The sequence below is a fragment of the Panicum hallii genome, chromosome 8, assembly GCF_002211085.1.
Source record: "Panicum hallii strain FIL2 chromosome 8, PHallii_v3.1, whole genome shotgun sequence".
Lineage (NCBI taxonomy): Eukaryota > Viridiplantae > Streptophyta > Magnoliopsida > Poales > Poaceae > Panicum > Panicum hallii.
Genome location: NC_038049.1, coordinates 35,793,155 through 35,812,480, shown reverse-complemented (window position 1 = coordinate 35,812,480; position 19,326 = coordinate 35,793,155). Strand labels below are relative to the sequence as shown.

The window sequence follows — 19,326 nt, the reverse complement described above, 5'->3', positions numbered from 1 at the left end:
GGGAGAGTTTTCTTTCTTTCTGTTTTTTTACAGGGTGTTACAGTACTGACAACTGCCAGCTCCCGCGTGGGTAATCATCGTGTTCTCATCGCGAATGACAAAGCCCCATCCGCCATTGCCAGTATTGGGATCGAAAGACCCATCTGTATTAATCTTCAGAACTCCTGCTCTCGGTTTGTTCCACCGTTCCTTTGGCCTTTGTGTCGCTGCAGCTATTCCTGTATCCTCCTTCAGAAATTCATACGCCTGCTTATGGACAATGTATGCCAAGTCCTCTGCAGTTCTTCTACGGTCGCCTTCTCTGATTTTATTTCGTTCCTGCCACCATTGCCACAGGAGAACAATCACCCTCATCTGTTCTTCTGCCTTCAGTAAGATTATGTGGCACACTACTACTTTTGCCGACTGCTTGTTTGCCAACACTGCTCTACATCCATCCAGGTTCAGTAGCTTCCACACCTTAACAGCATACTTGCATTTAAAGAACAGGTGGCCTCCATCTTCATTCAGTCTATTGCACACCACACACTTGGTGTCTAGCTCCATTCCTCTTCCTTGTAGCTCCATCCGGACTGCAATACTATTATGAGCCAACCTGACTGTGAATATTCCCTTCGGATCATAGTGCCACGCGACCACATCATCTAACTCTGGGTGAATCGGGATGGAGAGTATTACTTTTGCATCTTCCTCAAAGAAACTGTATTTCACCAGGTCTTCATCCCACTGCTCTGACACTGGATCAATTAGCTCATCGACCCTCATAAGCAGACTTCCTCTCCTTGGCGAAATTGGTCCGCGTGACCACTCCCTGGGCAGCCATGGGTCTGACGAAATGCTTATGCTTCTTCCATTACCAACCCTCCATATAATGCCATTGTTCAAAACCTTTATACCTTGTAATATGCTACGCCGTGTATACGACATACCATGGCGACTCCGCGCCTTGAGCACATCACAATTTGGGTAGTATCTCGCCTTCAGGACCTGTGCACATAACGATGTGGGATTCTGTACTAACCGCCATGCTTGCTTGGACAGCATCGCTAGATTGAAGGTATGCATATCTCCGAACCCCAATCCACCTTTACTCTTTGGCAATGCTAATTTTCCCCAACTCGCCAGTGCATTTTGTTCTCCTGATCTTGGTTAGTCCAGCAATACTTGCAAATCAGCCGGCTGATCTGATCACACATCTCCTTTGTTATGTCAAAACAACCCATAGCAAAAGTGGGGATGTCCTGCGCCACCGCCTTGATAAAAAATTCACTGGCAAGCCCAGGTATCGTTCATTCATCGTCTCCGTGGGCACCCGTAGGATTTGGCACACCTGCTGCCTGTCGGCAACACTTGTGTTCGTACTGAACATTATGGCCGACTTTGTGAGAACCGCCTAATTTAACATCATTTTAAGCGAAACCGTCGGTCCTTATTATCATGAAGATGAGAGCTAACACGCGCTCACGCTAATGGCACGCCACGGGTTAACCCACATCTACGCTCTAAAGGACCAAATCATCATTCGCCGAAAATAATATCAAATCCGGTAGTCCCAGTACGTGCTCCATTGTATGTCCAAGATCATGCACACGCACGTACCGTCACAAGCCCATACATCACCGATGATCCACAAAAAGCAAGTTTTACTATAAAGTTAAACAACTAACCATTACAACATTAATATAAGGGAAGGTTCCAAATCTGAAACTTAAAGGTTCAGATAAGGGATACAATCCTCGGGCTCACAAATAGCATTAGAAAGGGATAAAACCATAGAGTTTAATGTTCATCATGATAATCCCAAGTATGATAACGCAGCGGAAAACATAACGTGATAGAAAAAATGGCATCTTGCTCAAGGACACCATTAACCACATCGGCCTACTCCTCACCCGTGCCGGAATCGGCGGGGTAGAAATGGCCAAACACCACTTCCAGCTCACTGCAACTTAGTATAATAAAGTATCATGAGTACAAAGGTACTCGCAAGACTTACGCAAATATTTATTAACCAAGAAGTATGCATATGAAGGCTCACAAAGAGAATTTAGGGTTAAGTATTATTAGATAAGCATGAGCTCTCTAATTCCACCATCTAGCCTCCTAGCATTTGAATTTACTTGCCCAACCCACCTCAAGTTTTAGTTAATTAATTTAATCAATCACTATGCATCATCAAGAGGTAACATGTATCCAACCAACAAGACCAAAACTTCTACGAAGAATCCGTAGGATAAAGAGCTTGCTCATAATCGAGAGCGCGGCAATTCGAATTGATTCAATAACCTTGCAAGGGTGTACATCTTTACCCACACGACACAAAGACCATGCGACTCACTCAATCGATCACGTTGAGCAAGGGGGTACTCGTATCAACCTTTTCCGACAAGTTGTAATCGTTGAACATCACACCTAACTTGCACGGAGAGTTACCTAGATCCACCGAGGACACCCCTAAGCCTCTCTACAAAGCCCTATGGCCACGCATCTAGGACCGTGCGTCAACGATTAGAACTAGAGGGTAATTGGTTTATCCACCCCATGAATGGATATGTGGTAGTACGATAAATGCTCAATTTCCAAGATCATCCACGGATGGTCCTTAACTAATTCGAGCGGACTAAGCCTCCGAGACTCCTTCCCCTAGGCCCTACCTTCCGCTCGAATCATGACATAACCATCCCACTAATCCCCTTTTCCAATCTTCCGACACACAAAGAATAAGCACGAACATACTAAAAGTAGTGTAGTGAACAAGTTAACCCTATTCCAATGTTTCTTGCAAGTTTAAAAGCCAACTCTAAGCATGACTAAGCCTTTGCTAGATCATTTAGTTGTTACTACACGTGACAAGGATATGAGAGCGAAAACAAGGAAGGTCATGACAAGTAAATAGGATCGACGATGCAATAATTAAACATATAGAATATACATAAATACCCATTGTGATAACTAAGACTAATCAAGTTAAAAAGGGTCAAGGGATCATGCTTAGCTGCTTGCCTTGGTTTTCTTCTTGTTCCACAACAAACTCGGCTCCCGGCTTGGTCTCAACAGTCTTGGTGGGCTCAACGGGTGCGTCCTCCGGCGTCTCTGTCACTATAATGCACGAACGAGATGTGTGCATTAGGATGATGCCAATGATATGAAAATGAGATAACATGCAATGACATGGCAATAGAAGAAAAATGTCACTCCAACACGGAAGCAAAACGACCATGGCACAACAAGCTCGACTACTAATTTTAATTCTAGAGCCAAAAATCAACATTTGTTCAACAAGTTACTTAACAAGCATAAATTATGATTTAAAGTACACACACAGAGGATCTCAAAAGGAACTCATGAGAGTTGAATTTGCATCAAAATTATTTTTGTGGAGCTACTTATGTTATTTACAATTTTCAGCTGCTAGAATCAAGTTAAATCTTAAAAGGCACTCAAAGCATTTTCATAAATTCTTAAGACAAAAGACATGATAGCAAAGGTAACAGAAGTGGTTTTATCATTTTATCATTTTCAATCAAAAGTTACATATTAAACAAACTTGCAGGCAGAATTTAGGTAAACACATTAAAACTCTAGCAAACAGCATGCAAACACTTGCACAATCTGCATCATCAACTAGTATTTTTAGTGAGGATTCTAACAAAGTTTGATTTAACATTTTTGGAGCATCACAAAATAAGTTAAGCATTTAACTAGTTTTAGAAAGGATAAATTTTAACTAAGTGTACAGAACTTTATCATGCCCAAACTTAATTTCTCTAAATAGATCTATCACAGAGGAGTCAAACAAACCTAGTTTCACAATTTTTGGAGACCTAGAACATTTCCTATGCAATTTACAAATGTACGGCACAAAAAAATAAAGAAACCGGGCGGCAAGCGCTAGATCCACCCGGATCTAGCGCCCCTGGGCGCCGACAGGCGGGCCCAAGCGGCCAGCGCACGCTGCAGGCGGAGTCAAGGCCAGCCGTGGCCTTGACCCGCCACGGGCGTGGCAAGCGCACGCCCGCGGTGTGGCCCGCGCGCGGCGACCCACGGGCGGTGACGCAGCGGGAGCGCGAAAGGGGGTGGGGACGCACGCGCACCAGCAGCGCGGCATGGCAAGGGTGCTCGCCCGCAGCACGGGCGAGCGGGGCGGGGCGGGGAGCGGCGGCGCGGCGGAGCACGGCGGCGACGAAGGGAGTCGTGCGTCGGGGAGGGGCTGCGGGCGGAGGAAGCGGCGGCGGTCGGTCGGTCAGAACCGAGCGAGAAGGAGGAGGAGGTGGTGTGGGCGCGAGGGATTGGATGGGGGCTCACCGACGGCGACGGGATGTGGCGGCCTGCGGGCGAGCGGAAGGGGAAGCGGCGCTCGGGCGAGGCTAGGGTTTGGGGAGGAGAGGAAACGGCGCGTTTGAACGGGGGGAGAGAAGGGAGAGCGGTGGCGCGTGGGGTAACTCCCGCCCCGGGCCGCGTTGGCCAACCGGCGGGCGCGAACCCGCCGCGTGGCCGGCCAACGGGTGGGTGCGGACGTGCGAGGAAGACAGAGGGGGCGGCTGACACGTGGGCCCGAGCGTGCGGGGAGGGGCCGGCGCGGCTGACAGGTGGGGCCGACAAGGGAAAAATACCCGAAAAAGAATGTTCAAGTTTCTAAATTCAAAAACCGCTACTGCCGGGGCTCCAAAATTCACCAAATATTTACTGGAGCAAGATCACACTACCAAGAACACGATGCAACAACAAACACTCAAAGAGCTATTAAATATTGCTCACAATAATTCATCCAAAACTGCAGTTTTCTAAATTTCCAAGAATTTTATGGCTTGGGAAAGACATCTAAAAATTGAGGAAAAATGTCTACAATTCGCAATTTGAAATCTAGTATTTGAATAAAATCTTTGGGGGCACAGTTACATAACAAACTTGGAACTTGCTTCACAACCTCTACTCAAACAAGGCAAGAAAAATTAATTTCACCACTCCAACATATGCTCATGATGCATGATGCTTGATTATGCTTTGATGATGCCCATGATGCTGTTGTTTAAATTTTTCTACGTGATTTAAGTTTGGGTCGTGACAGACTTTTCTTTATTAATCATCTGCCCTGAGCACTCCTCCTAGATGTTAAGTATACTCTGTAGCTGCTGTGCATCGCCCCCGTTTGCGCGAAACAAAATGAGCGAGTCATCGGCAAACAGCAAATACGACACACTCGGAGCACCGTGACAGACCTTTACGCCCTGTAGTCAGCCCTCCTCCTCTGCCTTCTGTAATAACGCGGAGAAGCCCTTTGCACAAATCAAAAACAGGTAAGGAGACGAGTGGGGCTCCCTGTCCTAGCCCCATCCCTGGACTGAAACCATCCGATAAAACCCCATTCACCTTATGGCTGACCCCACCACCGCGTCACACGTGACCACCAGACCGCATCTGGGCCCACGCGTCATCCACCGCTGACTGTTCCCCTCGTCCTTTCCCACCCTTCCAGACCCTTCCCGAACCCCTCTCCCCCACCCCGTCCCCAAGCAATCCGCCGCTCCAGAACCTTCCGAAGACACCGCGCTCCTTCTCGAACCTTCCCCCTCGTCCCCAATATATGCCGCACCACGAACTCCTCCATTTCCATCGCTAACACAACTCGAATTCGTAAACGAGCAAACAAAACAACACCGACTTCAAGAAAAGCTTGAGACAGCAACGGCCATGGCGTCCCGCCGGTTCTTCACCTACGACCCCTACGACTACTACTACACCACCCCGTACCACTACCCCTACCCGTACTACCATCAGCAGCAGGCCACACCCGCCCGCAGGACCAGCGGCTTCTTCCCGGTCGCCGCGGACGCCGAGCCCGCGGCGGTGAGGAGGGCAGCCGTGGACCCTGCGCCGAGGGCGAGGTCGGTCTCGATCCCTGTCCATTTCGTCGGGTCCAACCCGGAGCCGGAGAGGAAGGCGGCGGGGCTGCGCGCGGAGCCGGTGGCCAGGATGGCGGCCGCTCCGGCTGTCGTGCCTGTGAATGTGAAGCGGGCGCCGTCGGCGGAGGAGGCCGCGGTGCGGGTGCAGGCGGCGGCGCGCGGGTTCATGGCGCGGAGGTCTGTGCGGGCGGTGCGCGAGGTGGAGCGGGAGGCGGAGGAGGTCGGGGTGAAGATCGCGCGCGAGGCGGAGGCGCTGCGCGGGGACGCGAGGGCGCGGATCGCCGTCGGGGAGGCGCTGATGAGGCTGCTGCTCCGGCTCGACGCGGTGCGCGGCGCGCGGGAGTACCGGAGGAGGGTCACCAGGCGGGTGCTCGCGCTGCAGGACGCCGTCGACGTACTCGAGCTCAAGACGGCGACGGCGACGGCGACGGCGCCCGACGCGGTGGCGGAGGAGATGACCGAGGCCGAGGCCGACACCGTGGCCGTTGAAATTGCGGAGGAGAGCGCCGTGGTCCCGAGGCTGCTGGACGCCGCGGACCACAGCGTTGAGGACGACGCGAAGGCGGCGGCTGAGACGACCGACGAGATGGAGGTGGATGGAGAAACCGCCGCCGGCGAGCCGGAAAAGAACAGAGTGGAGGCGGAACCGGCTCCGCGCGACGCCAATCTTCTTGATGTCGACGACAAGCCAGATGATGGTTCGGACGCGGAGGGCGGCGGATGGGAGATGGTGAAGGAGGAGCCGGCGCCGGCCGCGGGGGCGGCGGCGACGCACGAAGCGCCGGCGCAACAAGAAGCGGCGGCGGGGAAGGAGACCCGGACGGTGGCGGAGACCGGCGTGGCCAGCGGCGACCCGGACGCGACGAGGCTGATGGAGATGGTGGCGGCGCTGTGCGAGCGGAGCGCGCAGCAGTGCGCGGTGATCGGGGCGCTGGCGGAGCGCGTGGACGCGCTGGAGCGCGCCGTGCGGCGGGTGGAGGACGCCGAGCGCCGCCGCCGGCGGGCCAAGAAGCTCCGGAAGGAGGGCAAAGGGAGCAACCGCAGCAAGTGCTACTCCGATTGAGGATCAAGCGCAGCGATTAGCGAGGATTTAACAATTATGTAGTAATCCAGCGCTGTTCATGAGCATTTTCCATGCCCAAACACAGTGGCTTGATTGTTCCATTCGATTTGTTTCTTGTACTGATATATATCTGCAATAATTGAGGATTGAAATTTTGGTTGCACAACTGTTCCCGGCTCGTACCACATTTGCGCACTTGCTATTCCTCGGATGACTGAAATTGGTTTGGTAAATTGTCATTGTCAATTATGAAAGCTGAAGATTTTAGTAACATTCTTGCATCAGTTCCCGTTAAATATCATCAGCCCAGGAGGGGTTATGTAGCCTTCAACCACATTCAGCCCAGGAGGGGTTATATAGCCTTCAACCACATTCAGATAGTCACCAAAAACTCAGAAAAAGAAAACACTGATAATGTAGGATATATGATATCTCAAGCTTCTCACAAATTTTGAGTGGAAATGGTGCAAGTTTGGACATCATTAAGTTGAGGAACGTGAAGGATAATAAAAAACATAAAGTATAATTTTTTGTATTTTGTTGATTATGGTTGTCCTAACCTATCCACCATCTCTTTCTTTTCTTCCGAGAACTTGACCGGACAAGCAGAAGAAGAGTTTGATATACAAAGTGACCTACGTACCGAAGAGGCGCAAAATTACAAAACACAAAAGCGGAGAAAACAATCTACAACAAATACACGCAACGACAGGGCGCTATTGCCCTTGATGATCCAACAATGTGCAATCCATATGCTGAATTAGCATCGAAGTCTAGGGTTCACGACCTATTTGAAAACACAGATATGATATGCAATAAAGGGGTAATGAAAAGCACACCCATCATAAATAAATACTCTGCTGGTAAGATTCCTTACGCTGCTTATCCGGGTTCGAATTCTCAACTCGGGACGTATGCTCATATTTTTCTGGATTTATTTCAGGGTTCAATTGGCGTTACTTTTTCAATGGTAGGTGTCATGTCGGTCAATAATCTGTCAGTCTGTGGTGATTTCGTCAATATTGAAGATCTGCCGGTTCCGTCTCTCGAAGATATTTATAGGAATTAGGTTGCGTATGTATATTCTTGGATGAGTGTGCACGTGTACATGAGCGTTTACGTTTGTACTGTGTTCATAAAAAAATCTCTCTAATAGCAATTGTAAGAAGTTTAGACATCAACACAACAACATGGCAACCTAAACACGCCATAGTTGTTGTGTTTTGAAATCCATCTTATCATTGCTCTATGTATTATGTGAAATTTGGTCGACTTTTTTTTTTCACGATCGTGGACAAACTTATTTGCATGGCCGGAGTCCTCTTTAATGTAAGACATAGCTGGCGCTAGATATTACTACCTCCATTCCAAACTACAATTTATTTTGATTTTTCTTCTCTACTACTAATACTCATGTACGTCCGTCCTACATTTTTTTTCCTTCCTACATCGTCCGTCCCCCACCCCTATTGTACGTCGCCCGCTCCTCATTTCAAAAACTGTTAATCTCGGGCCCCTTCCTCCGCTTGCGACCGCTAATCTCGGCCCCTTACCTCCGCCACCGCCAGCACTCTGGCCGCCTCCACCCCGCGCTCCACCACCACTGCCAGCGCTTCTACCACCTCCGCCCCCGCACTCCTCCAGCCCTCCACCCCATCATTGCCGCCTCGATCAATCGGCCTTCGCGCCCTGCCGTCGCCTGCGGATCGGATTCATTTTTCTTACTGTTGATTGGAATTGGCTGGTGAATTAGTAACGTCTTTATTTGTGATTTTGGTGAGTTCTTGATTTGTGATTTTGAGCGCCTTGATTTGTGATTTCGGCTTGCATGCCTTCTATTCAATAATATGCCTTGGAGGACTGACGGTTTTGGTCTGTAATATGTATGCTTCCTTTCGATTGTTTGGCTAATTTGCCACTCAGCAAGTGATTTTCTTAATGTTTCAATAATGCATACCGGGATTCATGGAGCTAAATTGGTATTGGTATGGCGTGATCTGGATTTTGGGTTGTTCAGGGAAAAGAAAGATGGAGATGAGCAAGAGCTGGAAGGCTAGGGGCGTTGGTTGGGATGTTTGCACTATTAGAAATGGTTAGTAGACCAGCGATTGGTTATCCTGGTCGTGTGCTTATCCCGAGGCTAATTCTGCTAATCTAGCTCTATATTCATATTAAACCATTTAGCCTACTTATATAAGTTTGCATTCTGAGTCTCTATTTGCTGCTAATGAGGGGGATACAGGTGGATATCGTGAGTTTGTGACTATGACACAGGAGCGTAAATTGATCTAGGAAATTTTTTTTCCTGCTTTTATTAGCTGCTGGTGGTTGTTGTTTGATTAGTTACTTTATGAGGATGCAGGCACAAAGTATTCTAGTAATTACATGATTTTTTTGCAGATAACAGTCTGCTGTATGATTTCTAATGCTTAGTTTTGACATTGATTGTAGAAAAAATATTTACCACAGGGTTATAAGGGCTATCAGTTCCATAGAGTAATCAAAGCTTTCATGACTCAGGATGGTGACTTCTTGAAGGTTTGTCTCATTCACCAAGCAACAAGCATGAATTTTTCTTTTTACATTTGTTATGGCATTTATTCCTTGACCCCGATAAGTGCCAGCAAACAATGCTCTTTTTTAAGTTATTCTTGTGCCTGAAAGTTGAGCTTACTATTGCAGTAACTTCTGCTTTGAGGGTTCAACAATACGTAATTCAGTCCAAAGTTGATTGTTGCAAATGGAATTGTCTATTAATGAACATGACATTAAATTAGGCTGACACCTCTAGAAGAAAACCATAATGGATCAACACGAGTAGCTCATTAGTTCTTCCACGTGGAATTGTGGATGCATTAGTCAGGCAGCCTCTGGTTCACTCATAAAGCACTTGCACTTTGACAGCTTCTTGCACTCGGTAAAGTTCGGTAGTACCCTAATGCTACAGCCACCAACAAGTGGGTCTGCCTTTTCAATTACTGTTGTCTATAAACATGGATAACTTAATAGCTATGTCATGAGTTGGTGTGACACTATCACCATCTATAATTGCTCTATCAGGTTCTGCAAATAGACCATCAACGAGACGATCCTGGTTACTGGGGCCATGGATTAGGAGGCTCGAATGGCGAATTGCATTTGCAACTTTTGATATCATAGATGAAGGGCCAACCTTCAACAAAGAGTTTTCATCTTCTGTTGCTACCTCAATGTAGTAGCCCACTGACTGTCAAACTAAGCATCTTGGCTAGACACGCTTTTGGCAGTGTAATATGATATTCTTTTGCTATAAGATTTGAGAAATAGAACCAGAAGCTAGGACAGTTATGTTTCATAACATGGTTCCTTTTCCATGTTTTAACATGAAGAGAAAATTTATTTGTTAATATTGAAGGAGCCATATTTATGAGACCCATTCTAATTCTGGTTTTTTTCTATCTTAACTTGGTGTTTGCATTGTGGGTGCATGCTAAGCTCAGTAAGGGGTGGAATTCATTGGTGCAGGCTTCCAACAGATTAGTACGAGACCTAGATTAGTACAAGACCTACAGATGGTGATCCTGTTCTTGAGACGAGACCTGCACTTTTGAACCTTGTTTTGTAGGAAGATTAGAACCGTTAGTTCAAGGGGACTAGTCTATTTGAGACGATCTTAGGCTGCATGTGGGATTGAGATTTAGAAATAGTATGTAATTACGAATAGAAGACACTGAGAGTCAAGGATGTTTTAGGTCTTGGAACTTAAAAAGAACGTCTATCTTTATCGATAGTATGTTTATTTGGTTATGATTAAGGAATTGAAACAGATTGGACTGCTGTAATACCTTTACCTTTTTTTATCTTGCTTTCCTTGATTCCCGTGATTGAACATAATAGTGGTGCAGGAACCGTAGGAAAGGATGTAAAAGCTATTAATTTTCCTACAAAATTATGGATGAAAACATTGAGGGAGGAGGTAGGTAGCAAATTTAAAGGCGAGTGACCAAGTAAACTAAGAAGGGGAGGAGCCAAAACGATTATATCACCCCTTGGACTGGTTTCTCTTTTCTAACATTAATCATCTTGCTCGGATATTTCTGGTGATCCTTTTAGTTTGAATAAATAGCATTGTATATAATCATCTAAGTTGTAGTTAAATGCTAGCATATTACCAATGCTAAGTGCTTGTCAATTCATATTCTAAATTTGTTGACCGTAGCAATAGCATATTACCAATGCTAAGTGCTTGTCAATCCATATATTCTAAATCTGTTGACCAGCAATGCACGAACATGGATCTAGTGATACATATATTTTGCTATGCATGTAGATGTTTACTATATCAAAATCCATAATTAAAAATGATATATTAAAAAAGCTAAAATGAATTATAATTTGAATACGTGCACGTCTCACGTGTCCCAACCAAATCTTCTTCGAAGAACTGATAAAAAAGATAAAAGTGCAATATCTAGTGCAGTTGCAACCAACTTCACCAATTTATCCTCAGTTTGCAATCAAATAACATCAAAGCACTCCGAGTCCGATCACGCCTGGGCCGGCCGACGGAGGTTTCTCTCTCGCAGCCGTCGTTTCTCAGTTGCACGCCCCCAAGGCGCTCCTCTCGAAACCCACCTCGTCAATTACCTAGGGGCCCACGCGTCATCCACTTTTGACTCCTCCCCCGACGACCCTTCTCGTCCTCCATATAAACCCACCGCCAAGGCACCCTTGATCCTTCCGTTCCCTTCCCCACCGCAACCCCATCTCGAATCGCAAACCGGCCCTAGACGAACCCAGCAGCGGCGATGGCGTCCCGCGGGTTCTTCTCCTAAGACACTTTCAAGTCCTTCGACCCCTTCGACTACTTCATCGCCCCGCAGTACAGCCACCTCTACGGCGACCGCCGCCCTTACTACCAGCAGCAGCACCAGTCCGCCGCCGGAGGTAGATCCATTCGATCTCGCTATATCGACGACCTCTTCCCGTTCGCATGGGACGCCGAGCCACCCATCGTGGAGCTGAGGCCGCGGGCGCCAGCGAGCAGCGAGCCCGCGGAGAGGCCGGTCTGGATCCCGATCCGCGTCGATGGCCCCGACGCGGCGCCGAAGCGGGAGCGGAAGCCGCAAGCCGAGCCGGTGGCGAGGACGGAGGCGGCGCCGGCACCGGCGCGGGCTTCCGGGAAGCGGGGGGCCCCGTCGGCGGAGGTGGCGGCCGTGAGGTTGCAGGCGATGGCGCGCGGGTTCCTGGCGAGGAGGTGGGTGCGGGCGGTGCGCCAGGTGGAGCGGGAGGCGGAGGACGTGGGGAGGATCGTGGGCGAGAAGGAGGAGGCTCTGCGCGGGAGCGACAGGGCGAGGGCCGCCGCGGCGGAGGTGCTGATGAAGATGCTGCTGCGGCTCGACGCGGTGCGCGGTGTGAGGGAGTACCGGAGGAGGGTCACCAGGCGGGTGCTCTTGCTGCAGGACGCCGTCGACGCACTCGAGCAGCCGCCCAAGGCGGCGCCTGCGCCGGAGGAGACGGAGGAGGAGGCACAGGCTGAGCCGGCGGCCGGCGCTGCCACGGTGCTCACGCTGCAGGATACCGTCGACGCCATCGAGACCAAAGCCACGGAGCCGGAAGTGGTGGCAGTGGAGGCGCAGGCCGCGGAGGCTGAGGCAACCGTCGTCAAGATCGCGGATAATACCGGGGAACGGACTGAGCGTTCTGACGCCGACGCCGCGGAAGACACCGGCGTGATTGAGCTGAAGGCGGCCGCCGAGTTGGAGGCGGACGGAGGCAGCGCGGACGGCGAGCCAGGAGCGAAGGAGGAGGCCGAACCGGCGTTGGACGCTGAGAATCTTGAGGACGGCAAGCCTGATTGTTCCGATGTCGAGTGGGAGATTGTGGCGGAGGAACCTGCAGAGGCAGAGCCAGCGGCAGCCACGTCCCCCAACGAGGCAGCGCCGCGCCAAGAACCGGCGGGCCTGGAGTTCGCGAGGGCTGCCGATTCCGGCGCCGCCGGCGTCGTGGACTCGGGGAACGTGATGGAGATGGTGGCGTTGCTGTGCGAGCTGAACGCGCAGCAGTGCGCGGTGATCGCCGCGCTCGCGGAGCGCGTGGACGCGCTGGAGCGCACCGTGCGGCGGATGGAGGACGCCGACGCCGGGCGTCGGGCAGAGAAGCCGAGCGGAGAGGCCGGGGAAGCAACAACACCAAGTTCTGCAGCGATTAAGGTCTAAGTTCCGCCATTAAGAAAAGGATTTAATTAGTTTTGCAGTTAGGGTTTGTTTTTAGTTCGGACCTTTTTCCATTCCAAGACTCTCTAAGATATTGTTTCGTTTAGCTAGTTTCTAAGGCTAATCACAATGGAGGTTTCATGTCCATATTTCCAAGAATACCACATCAACTTTGTAGAAGGATGATACACTCTCTCAACAGAGAGTTTCATCTCACTACTTCATATGCCAACATACTACTTAAATACTGCAAATAAATAACCAATAGAATTTACTCAATTGTGTAAAGATGAAACAAAACACTCTCAATGAAAGTTTCACACGGTTTTCAAGTTCTTGGAAATGGATTAACATAGTTTCATCCTCATGAAACTCCATGAAACTCTAACTTCTTAAATGATGTGCCATGTCATCCAAATTGCTGATGTGGCAGGCTAATTAATGCTATGAAACACCCCATAAAACTCCTATTGTGAATAGCCTAATGGAATTCTTTGAAATTCATTCATGTCTGCTTTTGAGGCTTTTTGAGCTCTTGATATCCGCAACTAGTAAGGAGGTTTAGCAGTTTGTGCGTTGTTTGCCTGAGAGATATTCCCTGCTTGTTTCCCAATGGGATTTCATGGATGTCAAATGTCGATTTAACAGTGGTGCTATCAAACGATTAGATTATCAAAGTTATAATTTTTTTGAAGAGATCTCCTACATTTTCTTCTTCTTGCGAGGACTTGAGTGGAAAATATTGAAAGCATTAAATATTGGTGGTTAGTTACTGAAATTCTCGGCATATTTCTTGGATGACAACTATTCCCGTCCCCAACCATATTATATTTGCACGCTTCCTAACACAGGTTTCTGAATGGAACACTGCTAAAAAAATAATTTGCAGCAATGTCATGTTTTTTCTTTTTTCTCAGGAGCAGGTCAAAATGTAACCCATTCCAAAAAAAAGTAGGGTTACTATAGCAGTTGATCAACCAGCCTCTGAAAATAGATCTTTAGGGGCTGGTGACGTCATCACCCGTCCATGCAAATGAGCCCTATTTTCAAGCACGGGTGATGGCGTTACAACCCATAGAGATGGAATTTCCAGGAGCGGGTGGCGGCATCACCCGCCCATATAAATTTGTGGGTATTTTCAAGGGCAGGTGATGGCACCACCCACCCCTGGAAATGTATTTTTAGGGTCAGATGGCGTCATCACCTGCCCCTGAAAATACCCATAAAAATCTAGGCGCAAACCTTCTCCCTCCTCCTAACAGTCCATTGCTTGCTCGAGGGAGGTGCTGTCTGAAAATCCAAAAGAAGTAAAAGGGAGGGAAGGTTTTAAACTTGATTTTCTTCGAGTTGGCGGATCTAGGTAGTAAATTGATGCTAATTCCATATGTTTTCTAAGTTTTTTAGATAGTTTGAAGGCTGAAATGAAGCTCTCTTACCTCTAGCTAGATCTAGATCTATATGGTGTGGATTTTCCATTTGGTGCTCCATTTGTCTCAAACTTCTGGATGAATTTATATTATTTTAGTAGGAGAACGAGATTATGTAATCATCTGGGCCAATATTTATGTTTTAGCCTTATTCCTTGATAAACAAATTACTTAATCCATGGAGGAGACAGAAGAAGATTTGATTTTTTTATATATTTACACATATGCATGATAGTTTTTCCCCCCAAAATTTAGTGGTGCAATAATAGGTCGGATTTTAAATTTTTTCAGTTAGTACATGTTAAATTGATTTTTTCCAATATCTACACATATATAGAAGTATATATTTATTTACATTTATTTATCAAATTATTGAAGAGATTGTTTTGATTCATTTAAATTATTTGTTGCTGTTCAGATATGGATAGGTCATGGATGTACGAAGCACGAAGGACGGAGGTCTATTTCCTTGGAGAACTTAATAAATTCATTCAATCTGCGGAAAAGCACGCAAGAACTAAGAAGACATAGAGGATACGTTACCCATGCAAAACCTGCAAAGAATATGAGAGTATTGAGCGACGCAAGTACAATCAGATCGCATGTGTTGGTGGGTGGTTTTGTAGATAACTACATGATCTGGACATATTATGGTGAGAAAGCACCACCTCTGACGAAGAATCCACTCAATGAAATCATACAAAACGCCGAGTTTAATAGATTGTTTCATGCTTATGATGATTTGATGATGCTGGCGGCGATGATGAAGATATTGGTGGAAGCTATGGTGATGGTGTCGATGGGATTCAGATAAGCGCAAGAAGGGTGACGGAAAGCTTCGACATCCAGCTGATGCTCGCCAGTGGAAGAAGTTCGATGAGCGGTATTGTTGGTATTTCTTAACGATTATGAATAAATCCGTAAGCGCAGGGAAATACCGCTATAGCACTTCACCCGGAGAGTATTTAGGGTATCATATTTTCTTAGGGAACAGAGGTGTAACGGTCTTCTAGCTAGTTTACCTTGAAAAACAAGAGATAGAATGGTCTGGGTAGTGTATTTTATCTAAGGGAAAGGATCAAGGAAAGATAGACTCAGCTACTACTCGTTTACTTCAGGCACCGGTCTGACCCTAGTCTACAAGGACCCTCCGGCTATTAGCTCTACTCCGACCCCGAATGTGAGGGATTTCGAAGGACGGACAGGGCAGTCACCACCTGCTGCCTATCCTGCAACACCGTGGGGGCTCGCAGCAAACGAAGGTAATCTAAGGCCTAAACACCATATTTATGCCATCAACTACTACTCTAGCATTGTGCAGGGTTTACCCGTCTTTATCAAGGGCCCTCTACTAGAGTATCCGCTACAAGAACGGGTGATGAACCCATAAACGAATAACAACAAGAGAATAACTTAACCAAGAACTTTACCGCTTAGATAAACTTAGGTACTTACTCAAATATTTGTACCTGTCTAGGTACAAGGTAGAAGAGAGACACCAACAAGTCCGGCTCTGGTCCATCCTTCTCCTCACACACTCCCTATCCTAATGCTACAAAGTAAGGTGGAATCCCTCTTCTCTTCTTCTCCAAATGTGTGGTGCTTGGGGGGGGGGGGGTCTCCTCTCCTCCTTTTTATAGCTGGATAGGTCGGTTTGGGGCTGTGGCATACAAGGAAACACTGGCACTGACTTCAGGAGGATAAGAACGAATCTCCCGCCAAGCTGCATCTGGACGGGAGCCAGGCTAGGTTCGGCCCACTTTAGGGGTTGGCCGACCCCCTGGTGGCCCCACTCTGCACTACCTTTGCTCCACAGGTTGGTAGGTGGGCCTTGATCTTATCCCTTGGGTGTTTGCCGCCTTGTAACGTCAGTTTGATCTGTTAAGTGGGCCCTTGTAAGTGAGATGTAGGACGAGATCTTCTATGCATTTCTTCTGTGTTCACTTATGTTTTCTCTCACATTTCTCTTCTGGGTGCCTGCAAATCATAATTCACCAAAACTTGTGGAACCAATCAGAATAAAACCCTATGGCTAAGTTTGGTGATTAAATTGATACTAAAAGATGCAGGAGTTGATAATTGATTTTAGACTTAAGGACCATCAACAGGTATTATCTAGAATTTGGAAAGTATCCAAGGAATGTTCAGTTTGTGTTGAGTACGGATGAAATGAATCTGTTTGGTAAAAGGACTAGCACTCGTAGCACATGGCCAATGATCTTGACGATGTACAACCTGCCTACATGGTTGTGCCAAAAGAGAAAATATCTTCTACTATCCATCCTTATATAAGGACCCAAGCATCTTGACATCAATATTGATGTTTTCTTTGAGCCTCTGATGCAAGGGATGGAAACTCTATGGAAGGAGGGTATCGATATCTTTGATGGTTTTACACGGCAGACCTTTAATCTAAGAGCCATTATCTTTGTCACCATCCATGACTACCAGACTTTGTTTGTCCTTTCGGGACAGATCAAAGGTAGGATGGGATGCACGGTCTGTGTGGATGACACTGTATCGTGTTTCCTGGAAGGTTCTAGAAAGGTACTTTACCTTGGGTACAGGCGCTTCTTGGTGGAAGGACATCGGAATCGAAGTAAGAAGTTCTACAAATTTTTTGATGGCAAGCCTGATTTACATTCTGCTCTAGTAAAACGAGATGGATACTATGTTTCTAAAATGGTCAGGACCATCTAGGTCACCTATGGGAAGATGATGAAAGATGAGAAGAAGAGAAATAGAGATAAGACACCTATCAAAGGTGTACCATTCAAGAAACATTCCATCTTCTACAAGTACTTGCCGTATTGGGCGGATCTTAAGGTCCGCCATGCAATCGATGGTATGCACCTGATGAAGAATGTGTTTGGTAACACAATTGGGCTCCTTTTGGAGACATCAACAAAGACAAAGGATACCTTGAAGTCACGTCAAGACCCGGTAGCTATGAAGATAAGAGAAGATCTTCGCCCTGTGGATAAAGTGAATGTAGGATATGAACTTTCCCCAGCTATCTACAACTTGACACATGATGAGAAGAAGGAAATGTGCTAGAGCTTACGGGGGATCAGAGTCCCATGTTGTTTCTCATCCAACATAAGGAAACTAGTCTCGATGAAAGACCTCTTGCTATGTGCCTATAACTGTCACGATTGTCATGTGTTGCTGACGGTGTTACTCTCTATTGCAATCAGAGCGATCAAGCTAGTATATGTGAATATGATAATCACTCGGTTGTGTTACTTCTTCAATAAGATTTCTTAAAAGGTGATCGACGAAGATGAATTGAAGGATCCCTAATTAATTATTGGAGAGACTATGGCGCAACTCGAGATGTGCTTCCCTCCGGGATTTTTTGATATAATGAAGCACCTAATGATTCATATGGTCGACCAAATACGTGCACTTGGTCCACTTTACCTATACAAAATGTGGACATTTGAGCGTTTTATGTCCATTCTATACCAGTATGTTCTGAATCATGCATACCCTAAGGGTTTCATGATAGAGGGATACAATACTGAGCAAATCATCGAGTGTTGCCTAGGATACCTAAAGGATAAAGTAGGCATTGGGTTTGCCCGTTCCATGCTTTTTTGGAAGGTTGGAAGGGGTTGACACAGTTGGGAGGAAAACCTTCATCGACAAGGATTTCAAAGGTGTGCAACAAACACATTATAGCATCTTGCAACATCTCACAATAATGACACCTTTAGTCAATGAACACTTGAGCATGATTCGTGCAGAAAGTAATGGCCGCTTGGATGATTGGATCATGAGAGAGCACAAGCGTCGATTGAATGCATGGTTGAAGGACCTGGATCTACCAGATGGGGAGACCGTGGAAGAACAAATGATCAAAAGATTGGCAGTTGGCCCATCTAGCTAGGTCACATCATGGCAAGGGTATGATATTAATGGATATCTATTTTATACTATCGTTAAGAAAAAGAAGACCGTGTCTCAGAACAGTGGTGAGCATTGGGCCTTAGAAGAGAGAACATGCCAAAGCAACACATACTATGGCATCATAGATGATATATGGGAAGTGCACTATGGTTCCAATATACAAATTCCAATCTTTCAGTGTCGTTAGGTCAAACACCCAAGAGGTGTTGAGGTGGAGGGTATGGGCTCACAATTGTTGACCTCAACAATGTTGGTTACAAAGACGACCCATGGATACTTGCTTCACAGGTCGCACATGTACTGTACGTAGCTGATCCCGCAAAGAAGTCAAAGCACGTTGTCATCCCTAGAAAACAAGAGATCATAGGAGTTGATGGTATCGACAATGTGGAAGAATATAATCAATATGATGAAATGAACCTCTTCATTGACCTACCATAGAAGATGAGAATTATAGAAGCAAGCATAAGAAAAGACGACAAACCATCGGCACTCAAGGACGGAGAATCAAGAATCGTTACCGCTTAAATATGTAGCTAGTAATTTTTTTCAATTTCATGTAATCTCTCTAATGTCTCGTGCATCCATGTATTTTGAATGAATTATATATATGAGACGTAATGATGAATTTCGTAGATGCATAGAAGAGAGAAGAAGATTTGATTAGTACTTATCACACTCACACACACTATAATACACACTCTAAAATAAGATACCATCATATATACACTGAAAGATGCTTGGCATGTTTTTTTCTAGTTATATAGGGCACAATAGATTTAGGGTACAAATTTCGCCTTTTTTGATTTGATTTGCTATTTTTTCTA

At 46.7% G+C, this 19,326-nt stretch overlaps 1 protein-coding gene across 1 annotated transcript; it reads left to right on the top strand.

The window, feature by feature from the left end:
- The first annotated feature begins 5,482 nt into the window (after nucleotides 1-5,482).
- Nucleotides 5,483-7,114, top strand: LOC112902087 (cilia- and flagella-associated protein 91-like). The gene has a single exon (XM_025971002.1). The coding sequence runs from the start codon at nucleotides 5,692-5,694 to the stop codon at nucleotides 6,964-6,966; it is 1,275 nt and encodes a 424-aa protein (XP_025826787.1). The 5' UTR covers nucleotides 5,483-5,691; the 3' UTR covers nucleotides 6,967-7,114.
- The last annotated feature ends 12,212 nt before the right edge of the window (nucleotides 7,115-19,326 follow it).

Excerpts from the sequence above, each read along its gene's own strand:
- LOC112902087 (XM_025971002.1), top strand. The coding sequence starts at position 5,692 with ATGGCGTCCCGCCGGTTCTTCACCTACGACCCCTACGACTACTACTAC.